The following is a 14860-nucleotide window of genomic DNA, read 5'->3' on the forward strand; positions in this document are numbered from 1 at the left end:
GCCATATAATACTTTGGGAGAGAAAATTTTTAGAAAGAAAATATCATCGGTATCACAATTAGTGTTAAGTGTTGGATAAGTGGATCAACTGAAATTGGGAGTTCAAGGTTGGTGTTGCTTTCCGTAGTTGAGTGTAGACTGATTCTGTGGGTCCTTTCAACAGAGACTATCAATGAGATTTTTCTTCTGAAAAGCCTAAAGAGCTTCCTCATATTTGCACAATAACATTTGAAATTTAGTACTTGACTCAAAAGATGCCACATTGAACAAAATGTACCTCTGAAAGATACATCTGGAAACTGTCTGTCAGGGATATTTGACAGACTGGTATAGAGATTCCTACTCTGCATTCCTCACCCTTATTGAATGAAAACAGTGAGGTCATACATGTTAACATAATGGCAAGATTTACCTTTCTGCCTCAATTTCTCCTTTTATTTCTTTCTCCCTCCTTCCCTTTCAATCTTTTTCTTTCTCTTGTTTCTTTCATCCATTTTTGTTAAATATATAGTTTCTCTCAACCATTAGGCAGTACTTTACAGAATTAACCTTGGGGGATTATATAATTGTTGAGTCTTAGTTTCTTCATATGCAAAACACATATACTACTAACTACCTCCTAGAGTTGGTATATGAGTAAAATTTTATAATGCATATAAATATCAATAACACATGGAACTCTCAACACATGAAAACTATATTTATTATTCTTAGGATAGTTCTTTGGACTACTCTGTTATTACATATATAAACATGTGTGTCTTAGGGGTGTCTTTGGCATTCTCCTGGGCATACTCCAAGAAAACCTAATAGTATTTACATTTCAAATGTGACTTGATTTTTTTGGTGCTTTATTATAAGATTAAGTTTATTTAAAAAATACTGGAAATCAGATTTCTCATCATATTATTTATTCAATCTACTGGGAACTTTTATAGTCAGGTATAATTTTATTGTGATGTTTGTTTCCACAAAAGAGAGTTATAGACTTATGAAACTTTCATGTGGTATAATTCAGATTATTCTTTCATCTCAAACAAATACTGAGAGCCTAGGAAGGAAGCTTACTATCAGTAATGGTAATTCAGTGAGTCTCAGAGTGCCACAAAGATGTTCTAAGTGATAATCTATATATTCATTATGTGCATTGTTCAATTATTCAAACACCCCTGTCTTCTCAGTCCCTTATTATGTTGGCTCTAAACAATACCAATACTCAGCCTTTGACTTTCCTCTTGACGGGCATCCCAGGCTTGAGAGCAGCCCAGAACTGGATCTCCATCCCTTTTTGTCTCCTGTATGTCATTGCCCTGTCTGGGAACAGCATGATCCTGTTTGTGGTCCTCCGTGAGAAGAGCCTCCATGAGCCCATGTATTATTTCCTCTCTATGCTGTCAGCCACAGACCTGAGCTTGTCCCTCTGCACACTTTCCACTACCCTTGGTGTCTTCTGGTTTGAAGCTCGAGAGATCAACTTAAATGCCTGCATTGCCCAGATGTTCTTTCTCCATTCGTTTACTTTCATGGAGTCTGGGGTTCTGCTGGCCATGGCCTTTGATCGTTTTGTGGCCATCTGTGACCCACTAAGATACCAAACTATTCTTACCAATGCCAGGATTGTCCAGATTGGGATGAGCATGTTGATAAGGAATGTTGCTGTCATGTTGCCTGTTGTGCTTTTTGTTAAGAAGCTGTCCTTCTGCAGTTCCATGGTCCTTTCACATTCTTACTGCTACCATGTTGATCTCATTCAGCTCTCATGCACAGACAACAGAATCAACAGCATCCTTGGCCTGTTTGCACTCTTTTCCACGACAGGAATTGACTGCCCTTGCATCTTACTCTCCTATGTCCTGATCATCCGATCTGTCCTCAACATTGCTTCCTTAGAGGGGCGGCAGAAAACCTTCAACACCTGCATATCCCACATCAGTGCTGTTGCCATCTTCTACATCCCTCTCATCAGCTTGTCTCTTATTCATCGCTATGGCCATTCAGCACCCCCATTTGTCCACACCATCATGGCCAATGTCTTCCTGCTCATCCCACCTGTGCTCAACCCTGTCATCTACAGTGTGAAAACTCAGAAGATTCGAAAGGTTATTGTCAAGGTCTTAATTCAGAAACAGCTTCAAATCTAATTGTTAGTTAATTCAGAGTAGAGATAAAACCCTTTATGAACGAGTGCTTTGATAGATTACAGCAATTGTCTCCAAAATACCTAGATATGCCTCCAATATTCCAAACTCTGCAATTTATTGTTTGTACATTTGCTTGATTTTCTTCCACTAAATACATATTAATAAAACATGAATTGTTATTTTTGTTGTTTTCAAGATAGAGTAAGATAATGTGTATAAACAATTTCATATTTTAAGTAGTATGATCCCATAGCATATTAAATTCAGGTTCTGCATAGAATTGTAAAAAGTCCAGATTTAATGTTTGAAATTTTATGTATAAGCCAGTCATGCTTTCCTGAATGATATATAAAAAGCACTTTAATTAATTGGATTTGTTCCTTAAAACTCTTGGTTCTCTGCATGCTTTCAAAATATCCACACCATAGAGTGAACCTGAAAATACACATCAATAAACCCATGTGTTTATGGTCAATTAATATTTGACATCAGAGGCAAGAACATACAATGGAGTAAAAGCAGTCTCTTCAATAAATGGTGTTGGGAAAATTGGATGGATACATCCAAATAAAATGAAACTAAACCACCTCCTTACACCATACACTAGAATAAACACAAAATAGATTGGAGACTTAAATATAAGCCATAAAACCATAAAAATCATAGAAGAAATAATGGGCAGTAAAATTTCAGATGTTTCTCATAGCAATATTTTTATAGATATATCTTCTCTGGCAAAGGAAACAAAGGGAAAAAAGAAACAAATTGGGCTACATCAAACTAAAAAAGGTTTTGCACAGTAAAAGAGATCATTGACAAAATGAAAAGGGAACCCACTGAGTGGGTGAACATATTTGCCAATGATACATCTGATAATGGGTTAATTTAAAAAAAAATATAAAGAACTTACGCAACTCAACACCAGAAAGACAAACAATCCAATTTAAAAAATGGACAAATGGCCTCCACAGACATGTCTCCAAAGAGGACATACAGATGGCCAATAGATGCATGAAAAAATACTAATGTCACTATTCATTTGAGAGATGCAAATTACAACTACAAGGAGATATCACCTCAATCCTGTCAGAAGGGCTACCATCAATAAGTCAACAAATGACAAGTGCTGGAGAGGATGTGGAGAAGATAGAACCCTACTGCACTGTTGGTGGGAATGCAGATTGGTGCAGGCACTGTGGAAAACAATATAGCCTTTCCTCTAAAAATTAAAAATAGTGTAGCTCAGTGAATTGAGCATGGGCCTGTGAACCAGAGGATCGCGGTTCGATTCCCAGTCAGGGCACATGCCTGGGTTGCAGGCAGGTTCCCTGCAGGCCAGTTCCCTGCAGGGGATGCACTAGAGGCAACCATACATTGATATTTCTCTCCCTCTCTCCTTCCCTTCCCCTCTAAAGATAAATAAATAACTTAAAAAAATTAACAATAGAACTGCTTTATGACCCAGTCATTCCACTTCTGGGAATATATCTGAAGAAACCCAAAACACCAATTTGAAAGGATATATGCACTCCTATGTTCATTGCAGCATTATTCACAGATGTTAAGATCTGGAAACAGGCCTAGTGCCCATCAGTAAATGAATGGATAAAGTAGCTGTGCTACATTTACACAATAGGGTATTATTTGGCTAAAAAAAAAGAAGAAAAGAAAAAAGATAATCTTACCTTTTGTGACAGCATAGATGGACCTGGAGATTATTATGCTCAGTGAAATAAGTCAGACAGAGAAAGATAAATGCTATATAATCTCAGTCATACGTGGAATCTAATTAATAAAATAAACAGTTGAACAAAATAGAAACAGTGGCATGGATACATGGAACAGACTAACAGCTGTCAGAGTGAAGTGGGGTACGGGGCCAGATGGAAGAAGGTGAAGAAACTAAGCAAAAAAACCATATACATATAAAGCACACACACATATATTTATGTTCATATATAATTTATATATAAATATATGTGTACATGATTTATATATAAACACATGCACATGATTTATACATAAACATATGTATTTTATATACATACATACGTGCACACACACATATACACACACATCTCTTCCATAGACAAAGACAACAGTGTGGTGATACTCAGAGGAAAAGAGGGGGTAGGCAGTGGTGGGCAAAGTTGGGGGGATGGGGAGGGAGAGACTTTGACTGGGGCAACGGGTCCACAATGCAGTATGCATACAGAAGATGTTTTGTTGAGTCGTACACTTTGAAACCTGTATGGTTTTGTGAAGCAATGTCACCCCAATAAATTCAGTAAAAAACTGTCAAAATAAAATAAAATGAAATATACATCTATGTAATTCAACTGTAGATGTTATATAGATAAAGTCATTTTGTTCTTTATTATGTGCAAAATTATATCCAGTGTAAATACTAAATACCACATGAGATACTCAAAATTAGTTACTGTTGCTGTTAGATGAACATTAAAAGTTGAGATAATTGTTATCTAGAATTCCATTAATCATCTCACCTCTATAATTTCTTACTTTAACCAAAAAAAAAAACCAGTATAGTGGTATGTCTGGTTGCCTCTTATCAGTGAAAAATTATATCCTATATTTTCAGCATGAAAGATCAAATTAAAATGTATTTGGGTCTCTTTTCTCCAATTTCTGCCTGACCTAATTGTTTGTGATAGCTCTGACCTCAGGCACATCCCCTCCTGTGCTAACCTGAAGACAGAGGCATTACTGTTGGCTTATCAACATTGATTCACTTCTCTGTTCTTACTTTGTTTCAGGCCTAAAATGTTTTGCTGGATCTTATTTTTTCTTCTCTTTCTGAAAATAATATGTGCTCCTGCAACATGCCACCAGAATTATAGCTCTTATTTATTTCCAATACTTAAAATTGGAGGCTGAGTAAAAATTAATATTCTATTCTGGACTTGAAGGTCTGAAATACCATCAATGCTTATGAACCCAGGCTTTTCTTTCTCTTTTGTGAGATAAAATGCCTTTGGTGGTCAATTAATGTGAAGAAGGAGTTTATCATAAATTTGAGAGCTTGTGACTTAAATCCATTTACATTAATAATCGAATTGGACATTGTGATGACCAAACAGAACATATCCATGGGCAAAATTCTCCATAACGTCTGTGATAGTCTTAGATTGTGTCTACCATGGCAGCCACTTAATTTGAGCCACAGATGGATATAGGCTGCCTTACCAGTGTTGGAGACTGGCTCTCCCCAAAGCCTCTACTTGGTGTGGGAACCGGATCATGAGAGTTAAGTTCTATGACTGAGTCAGAACCTGTTCTCTGCATTTCCATGGCAGAACCACTCATCGACAGCGATGAAACAAGAGAAATTATGGTTCCCAGGGTACAAGGTGTCTGTTGATTCTTGGAAGGATGTACCTAGACGACTATAAGAATATAAATTCTGTTAATTCTTGGGAGGATGAACCTAGAGACTATGAGAATATAAATAAGAATATGGATTCCAAACAGGGTGTTGAGACAGAGAAGTTGCAGAGCCTGAATCATCTGAAACTCTTCCATCTGGCTCCAAAGTAAGACAGCCAGGGACCTGGTAGGTGTCCTAGAGGCTCAAGCGAATACATTTAAGAGGATTTTATGTTTCCCAATGAAAATGCTGTAATTTTTAGAGACCAACCCTATGCCTTTCAGAGGGCTGGAGATAAAAATTCTTCATGGGTTGTACAGTCTAAGGGGACAAGGTACATTTTGAGACAGGGTTGACAGTTGAAAAAGATTAGGGTTCATATGTAGGCTGGGGTACATCTTTGTGTTTGCATGATGAGCATAGCAAAAACAAAAACCCCCAATATTAAGTCATTTCTTTAGTTATTTGAGTTATGTGGAAGCTCACCAAGAAAGACCTCAGACCTGGAATCTTAGAAATGACCCATTTTGAAGGAACTCACTGAACAAGAATGGATGTTGTGTTATAATTTTTCTCCCTCTCCCTGAATCCCGCTCACCTGACCAAGGCACACTGTGAGCTGTGTGATTGAGGTTTTCTGGTCTAGAGCTGTTAAAAGGAGTATTACCTGAGGTGTCAGTGACCCAACACCAAGAGTGTGAGCAGGAATAAGTCTAAATACATGAGAGAACCTGAACTGGTTACCAATCTAACAGGCAGACAGAGAAGCCAAGAGCAATGGGAAAGGGATATATGAACAGGGGGAGAGGGGCAAGGGCTGTGGCCATTCTGAGCAGGACCAGTAGCAATTGCAGGGAAACGGTGTGAGTCTTTAAGCACCTACAGATGACAACTGGGATGTGTGCTGCAGATCAGGAAAACATTAACCACTTTGGAAAGGATGAGGCAAAATGGACACTTAGTGTGGTGACTAGAAAGTATGTTCTCCTCATCCAGCCTCACCACTTCCCTTCTTCCTATGCTGCACCATACATACCACTAAACCTGTTTCATAGCCTCTACCCTGAATCAACATGATGTAAAGGTCCTTTAAAATTCAGGCCACAAAGAGAAAGCTAATAACTCTTCTCAGGTACTTCACTGCTTTCTACTTTCACCCTTCACCACGTAGTTTCTTCTATTTGGATGTAGCCTTTCCTTTCTCTACCTCTGCCAAGAAATGCTCATAAATTCCCTGTGAAAGGACAAATGCTTGTGCCTGGCCTGTGCCTCTTCACCATGTGCTGTGGTCTTCCAGCTGGTGACTCATCACTTAGGTCAGCTCATCACTAAACCTTTTAACCTTTTTCATCTCATGGCATGTAGAAACTAATTACTAAAATTCTACTGCACACCAAAAAATATATATATATATTGTATTTTTTCCTGATCTAACAAAAATAGATATAATTTTGGTACATTTACACTAGATGGCTATTGTTGTGTTAGCTGTTGTCACTTTTTAAATTTGACAATCTAAGGGCTCCTGATTAAATAGTCAGGTATTGCATGTTTTAAAAATTCTTGTGGCCCACAGGTTGAAAATCGCTGGCCTATGTCATGACAATTGGTGTCAGAGAAGTCCTTCCTCCTCTGCTCCCTGAAGTGCCTCACTCACCTATGCCCTGCCCCAGGCTACTGTCAAGTTCTGGCAAGTGGTACTTGGTGCTGGAAATCTCTGAGTTTTGGGGTTTATGTTCTGGGAGTGATGCTGTGTAAGACAATTAGGAGGGGAAAGAATTAAAAGACTATAGAAAAGTACAGAGAGTAACACCTATTTTCATGATTCTGATGAATAAATTTAAACATATGTATATTTGTTTTATGTAGTATTATTTCTTGTTAATGAAAAATTAAAACATTACTTTTAAATTTGAAATTCTTTTTTACTTATACTCCATTCCACCCTACTCATTCTACCCTAATTGTGTGTGTGTATGTGCATTTGTATGCACAATTTTCTACTCCAGGAGTCAACACACCTTTTCTGTAAATGGCCAGAAATCAAATATTTTAGATTTTTTAGCCATGAGCTGTCTCTCTGCCACATATGCTCATGCTTATTCTTTTCCCACTTCTCATTTCTCTTCTCCTTCTCCTTTTTCTTCTTTAAAATACAATCTTTTAAAAATATTTTTTAAACCTCATAGGTTGTCCAAAAACAGGCCATGGGCTGAATTTAGCTGTGCATGTTAGTTTGCCAACCTTTGTGGTAGATCAATTTTATATTTTCACACACATGCACCGTGAACAATGATACAAGAAATAATATCAGATTTAGGCTTCTTTTCACTCCTGCTGCTGTAGCCTCTGTGGTTTGTATATGTGCACGATCATTGACCACATCAATAATGGTAGAACTTTTCCATGTTGCGATGTATTCCAAGTCAGTTCACTTGATGAATAAATTTCAAACAGTGGTGGTTTTATTAAAAGGTTATTAAAGCACATTGTTACTTCCAAGTTGTAGAGTTGTTTAGAAGTATTCAGGGAATAAAATTAGATTTAAGTTGTATAGAGTTTTAAAATGAATATCACAAAAGCTTATATAAATTTACACCTTATTTTTCTTTATATAGAAAAACTTATGTTCCATTATTTCCTGACACCTAAGGGTGAGCAGTATTTAATTTAATTGACAACTGTACTTAGTTGTAATTAATAAATGCACCTAAGAGAATTTCTGTTTGTTATTGATGCTGGTATCTACCAGGAGTATATAAACAGGAAACCTATTTATAATGTTTCCCCTCAATACCTCAGAAGTTGAAATCTCCACATTCCTATTGATTGGGATCCCAGGGCTTGAGCATGTACACATTTGGACCTCCATTCCTATCTGCCTCATCTACCTGCTGGCTGCCCTGGGCAACTGCACCATCCTATTTGTCATCTGGACAGAGCATTCCCTGCATGAGCCAATGTTCTATTTCCTCTCCATGCTGGCCCTGTCTGACCTGGGCCTGTTTTTCTCCTCACTTCCCACCATGCTGAGACTCTTCTTGTTTAATGCCATAGGGATTTCTGTGGATGCCTGCTTTGCCCAGGAGTTTTTCATCCATGGATTCACAGACATGAAGTCTTTGGTGCTCCTGATCATGTCCTTTCATCGCTTTGTAGCCATTCACAGCCCTCTGAGATATAGCTCTATCCTTACCAGAGTTTTGCATATTGGGCTGGCATTTGCTACTAAAAGCATTCTCCTAGTTTTTTCTCTTCCTTTCATTTTAAAGAGACTCAAGCACTGTAATAGACACCTGTTATCACCCTCCTACTACCTCCACCAAGACATCATGGAACTGGCCTGCTCTGACAATAGGTTAATTTCTACTACAGTCTGTTTGTCACACTCTGCATGATGTCAGACAGTGTGTTCACTGCTGTTTCCTGTGTGTTTATCCTGAAGACTGTTTTGAGTATTGCATCCCATGGGCAGTGCCTTAAAGGTCTTAACAACTGTGTGTCTCACATCTGTGCTGTGCTCATCTTCTACGTGCCCATCATCACCTTGGTTATCATGCATTGTTTTGCCAAGTATAAGTCACTTTTGGCTATGATTCATATAGCTGATGCATTCTTGCTGGTACTACCCTTGATGAGTCTCATTGTACTGTGTAAGAACTCAGCAGATTAGAGTGAAGGTCTTGGAAAAACTGGGTCTGAAATCTAAATGATGGGGCAACAGTTGAAGTTTTATTTTCTTTCCAGCAAATTGTCTTAGGAGCAGGACAACATATCCTCCAAATTGAAGATGTTTACATTGACTTCATAGTCTTTAAGGTTGCATTAATTAATTAGTTAATTCATCACTCAATCCCATCAGGAATCTAATACACCACAGCTTTTCTGCTTTTAAGGAAGAAGAGGTCTGCATTCCATAAAGTAGGTGGGAACACTGTTGCTGTTTGGGGGGTTGGTGGCATCTATCCTTAGGTATAAGAGGAAAGAGTGAGGATCCAAAGCTTATAAGAAGGAGCTAGGAAGAGTGGCCCTGAACTGACATGGAGAGATGCGAGTCTGCAATCATTTAGCATCTTTTTATTTGCCTCTCCTTATTAGATTCCTCATTGTAATTTACACTAAACTTTTTACAGTGCATCTAAGTTTGTCTAAGTATGTGTTCTTTCTTGGTACTCAAGGTGTGGTACATTGATTACTAGCAACATCACCTGGAAGGGATTTAGAATTATAGAAGCTCATCCATGCAAGCCTATTCAGTGAGAAGCTATATTTTAGCAAGGTCGCAGAGAAGTGGTGTGTACATTAATGTTTAAAAAATGTGCTCCTGGGGCAATATGAAGGGAGAACCTAGAGAGTGTGTCTTCTGCTGAAGCCAATTTGGGGGGGAATCATAGGTGGACATTGGCATTTGGCAGTATTTTGGGGCACAGAGGATGGAGACCCACAGACATTTCCAACATCACACATATGTCTTTCTCACTGACAACATTGTGAACTTCTGCAAGGAAAGGACTGTGCATTATTCTACATTAAAAGTCTCTTCAAAATAAAGTTACTTGTCCATGATTTGTGCATAGTAGATGTATATCAATTAAGCTAAAAGAATAGTCTAAAAAATGGGGTACAACATCTGATGAAATGGCTGGCATAACAGTGTGCTAAATATTAGAGAACAAATACTAATTCTGGAAGTTTCTGTGAAAAGAGAAACTGAATTATTGTGCTATTACCCGTGAATAAGCCTGCCCTCAGCCTGCCCCTTCCTAGTGAGCCAGGTGCCTGACACTCAGCAGACTGGGTCAAGCTGCAGGGAGGAGGGGGCCCCCTGCTGGTGGAGTGCGGATCCAGCTGTTTCAGAGGCTGAGGCTCAGCAGATCACTGCAGAGGACCATCGGGCTGCCCAGTATCTTGGTTGCATGACTTCCTGGTCCAGAGGTGGCAGGAACCGTGGGGGACACTGCAAGCAGCAAGGCGCTGCCTACCAGCAGTGGGAGTGCTGGTTGGGCTTAGCTGCGGTGGAGCTTTCACCAGAGATGGCAGAGCTGCTGCAAGGCAGCCTGATACCCTAGGGCAGGGAAGCCAGGCAGCTCCGCGGCAGGGCGGAGTCAGGAGAGGCTCCCCCACTGACCAAGATGATGATGGGGAAGTTTTTTATACTGAGCACAGAAAAGCCTTTCCATCCTGCTGCTCTGGTATTAGATTGGGGGTGGGATCAGGGTCAGCAGGCAGGCACCAGTGCCACAGAAGTCAAAATAGTGGGAGAGGGCTGTGCTAAGACTATAGAGGCCTGTCAGTCTAGCCTGGGGAAAGAAGGGATTGGTTGGGAGGTGGACCCACATGAAGCATGCAAAAATTGGGGAAGTTGATTGGTCATTTTGAGAAAGGACCTGGTTCATTCCACACACAAACTAATACAGTCCCAGGGGAACAAAGAAATGCTTTCTCCCTTGCTAGTAGCTCTTGTGACTTGGACTGTCATGGTGTACTCAGCCCGTTCTCTCCATGGGCCACGTGGCCTTAGCATGTGGCCAATGGCCTCCAGGAGGCAGGCTCTCTCCCTTTCTGGCCTACCTGGTGATGCATATTCAGGGGCCTTCACAAATTCTCTCCTGGGAGCCTGGGACCTTGTGGTCCTAGCAGCCCTGTGGCCCATGGCCTCCAGGAGAAAGCCGGAAACAAGCAGCAGCTGGCAGCAAGTTAATATACAGGAACGAGACAAAGGGTAGGAGCTCTTCCTTTCTCTCTGCTGCATAGAATTCCGTTGTGTAAATTTTTGATCCATTCATTTACTGATGGAACTAAATAAAATTATTAAAAATATATACAGGAATGACTATTTAGCAGCTGCTTGTAGCTCCAAAGCCACCTGCGGTTCCCATTTATATTTGTCACTGGACACTGTCCAACTCTGAACACTGCCTTTTGTTTTGGTCTTGCTAAGGAAATGGATTTTGAGACAAGAGTCCATCATTTTCCTAGATTGCGCAGCATCAGAATAAAATCTCTTTCCTTTATTACCAGCAACTGTCTCACAAGTTTGACTTTTTTTTGGTGGCAGGCAGATGAACCCCCCTTTTATTTGGTAACAGTACCAAAGGACATTCAGCATATCATGAAAGTTCCTCTGGTTCCACTGGGGTGGGGGGACAGGGATGAGTCAGGGAAGTCATTACCTAGGCTCCACTCCCCATTTTCTGTACCTCTTGCCAAGAAGTTCACATTGATAGGGAACTTTAGGGGCTTTGTGAGAGACAGGAATTCTTCCCTCTGAATTTAGGGTAGCCTATAATTCTTTTAGGTGATAACTGTCAAGTCACAACACAGAATCTACACCTCTGTGGTCAAGCAGACAGTCAAACAACTTTAATACTTGAAATCTCATGGTCCCACCTGTCACTTCCTGGCACTTCAGCAGAGCCTGACTAATGTATTCCATGAACTTCCTAACGAGAAAGTCACTAGAACTATGCCATCCTTATTTAGATCAACATCCAGGATTATTGCTACACAGTAAACTATGAGGACTTAAACCCATAGAAATAGAGTAAATCAAGGATTACATGCCCTTTAAACTATCTGCTGTACTAACTTAGCTTTTCTTGCAGGGGAGGAAGCAAGATGAGACCAGCTAGGAACCCAGTCAGGAAACAAGTCTTCTGGTCTCAGCTCTGCCATGTCTTGTCTGTGTGGCTTTGAAAATTTTACTTCCTTTGTATTGTGTATTATATTTCATATATACTTTGAAATGTAAGAAAACTTCCTTCTTCTTCATTGATGAGTTAATGTTAGTTGAAAAAATAAAGGGTACAAAATCCAAATATCCAGTCTTCAGACAGGAATGTCTGGATAAAATAGTGATTAGATAATTTCATGTAAAATATAAATTTGTGAATTATCTTAAAGGTGGGAAGATATGGCAATACTATGTCTACACTCACTCGGAACCCACTGAGAAGTAGCTAGCTCCGTAAGTCCCCACAACTCTGTCTGAGTGTGTACTACCAGTCATTTCTGTTATCACCTGGCTCTTCTAGGTGCTTGAATTTATGATTCCCATTAGGAATATTTAAATCTCTTATCTATCTATCTATCTATCATCTATCTATTTATCTCTGTCTTTCTCTCTCACACACAGACACACACATCTGGAGGGTTTTCTTTAGCAATATGACCAACTGGAGAAATGGGTTTTGCAGAATATTTATGGTCTGTAATTTCATTCAACGTCCAGCTTTATTACACTTTGTTGCACTTTATTTACAATTGGAAATATTTTTGCTAATACTTGTACCCATTGTGTGCCGTTAGAGGACAAAGAATGTTTTTCCTCAAATCTATCAGTCAAGTGGATGTGGAGCAATTGCAGTGAGAGAGAAAGAGAGAACAGTCTCACTTGCTGGGCCAGCAGTGGTAATAGCAGCCATCAAATACAGAGGCTTTGACAGGATGGGTGTGGATGTGTTTGGTGAAAGAGAGTACTTTGCTCCCCATACTTAGTGAAGTGATAAAAGTACAGACGCAGCCAGCAGTGCCAGGTTTAGTGCAACTACTACTGATTTACAAAGGTCCATTCAAAATGCTTATCAGGTTCCAACTTTCAGTTTTCTGTCCATAAAATGAAGTGATAGAAGTTTAAAAAAATCTTCCTACTGTGAAGTTTTAATTCAAATTTAATATGCACATAAACTTTAAATACAGTTATTTTAATTTTATTTTTAATTCCAAATCGATGCTGTGATATAGGAACTTGATTCATATAATCCTCATTATACCTGTTTTACAAATATAGAAACAATTTATGCCAAAAACCACAGGAAGTGGTAGACTGAGAATTCAAATCCTGGCCTGAGGGACTCCAAACTCTGTCCACATCATTCTACTGTGAGTAAATAATGGGAAGCTGGAGGTGGGCACATCAGGCAGAAGGAAAGGGTAGACTGTGGGAAAGTGGGCTTCCTCAGAGACCTTACCACCGATTGGAAACATCACCTTAAGACCAGGCTGTTTCTTTGTTCCACAATTTTTTTGTTTGGGATTAAGGCAGATCTTAAAATAAAGATTACAGCTCTAATTTTATAGACTTGAGGTGTTCTTAAATTCTCATGCCAGTAATCTCATCTGTGAAACACAGAGACTAACTTACTTAATTAGTTTAATACGAGAATATATAATATGCCTTGCAGAGAAACATGATTATAAGGAGGTAATTATTTCTACATTCCTGGAATGCATACTTACATATTGTGTGTTCTTGTTTTGTGACTAACTGAATTCAATTTGCTACTTTTAATTTACTATGAGTTCTTTTATAAACACAAGAGAACAATGATGTTTCAATATATAATTATAATTGAAACATCAATTATAATTATGTCAGTGGATGCTGAAAAACATTTGGCAGGATTCACTAGGTACACTTATTTAAAAATTAAAATAAAACATAAATTACCTATTTCAATGTTATAAAATTTACCCAAAGATCTAGGAGCCAACCATTGTTCTAACATGTGAAACACTGATTGCATTTCTATTAAAGTGAGAAACAAGATCTGAATGTTCACTTTTACTCTTAATTTTTTAATGGGTTGGAGATCTAGTGAATTCAATAAAATAAATCTAAATAATGTACACTAATATTGGAGAAAAGTTACTAATCATGTAGTTTTACTTAAATGTGCTGTATAAAAATAAAATCCAAAAGTAAGAAACAAACCTACTATAATGCATATGATAATTGATAAAGAATATATCAATAAAAATTTTCTCTAGCAATATATATGTAGAAATAGAAATGGGGAAATATTTTAGTTATAATAGTAACAAAATCATACACTTGAAAACTACATGGACATCAATTTAATTAAAACATAATTTTATTTAAAAATGTACAAAAGATGTTACTAAGTGAAACATTACTATATATTATTAGATGTAAAAACTTGTTATCAGATGTTAATTCTCTTATATTTAGTCTATAAAAACAATGTAGTTTCTCTTAGAATTCCAAAGCTCTTGTTTGTTTTGTGAGAAGGGGGCAACTATATCACATACTGACAAAATCACACTATGAAGCTACTCGAATAGATCAGTAGATGTGACTGTGTATATGACACATATATACCAAAGTCATTAAAAGATCTGTAAAGCAACACACACAAACATATATTTTATATATAATATTATTTTAAAAGATGACATTCAGGCATAGTATTTTATTTCAGTGAGAAAAAGAGAATGCATTTAGTAGATTATTTTACCACTAGTACACATTGACTTTGATAAATATAAATTTGGACTTCTGATACAAAAAATCTTAAAATTAAAACTATTA

The 14860-nt window shown here is 38.2% G+C and overlaps 1 protein-coding gene and 1 pseudogene across 1 annotated transcript; both read left to right on the forward strand.

Moving 5' to 3' along the window:
* Positions 1 to 1187: 1187 nt before the first annotated feature.
* Positions 1188 to 2141, forward strand: LOC119042136 (olfactory receptor 51F2). Its single transcript, XM_037135738.2, has one exon. The coding sequence runs from the start codon at positions 1191 to 1193 to the stop codon at positions 2139 to 2141; it is 951 nt and encodes a 316-aa protein (XP_036991633.2). The 5' UTR covers positions 1188 to 1190.
* A 6168-nt stretch (positions 2142 to 8309) lies between these two features.
* LOC128628330 (olfactory receptor 51A7-like) lies at positions 8310 to 9242 on the forward strand (annotated as a pseudogene).
* Positions 9243 to 14860: the final 5618 nt, after the last annotated feature.

The sequence above is a fragment of the Artibeus jamaicensis genome, unplaced genomic scaffold (assembly GCF_021234435.1).
Source record: "Artibeus jamaicensis isolate MK-2021 breed Jamaican fruit bat unplaced genomic scaffold, CSHL_Jam_final contig_69, whole genome shotgun sequence".
Taxonomy (NCBI): domain Eukaryota; kingdom Metazoa; phylum Chordata; class Mammalia; order Chiroptera; family Phyllostomidae; genus Artibeus; species Artibeus jamaicensis.

Bases quoted from the DNA above. Each gene is read 5' to 3' on its own strand.
- LOC119042136 (XM_037135738.2), top strand. From the start codon at position 1,191: ATGTTGGCTCTAAACAATACCAATACTCAGCCTTTGACTTTCCTCTTG.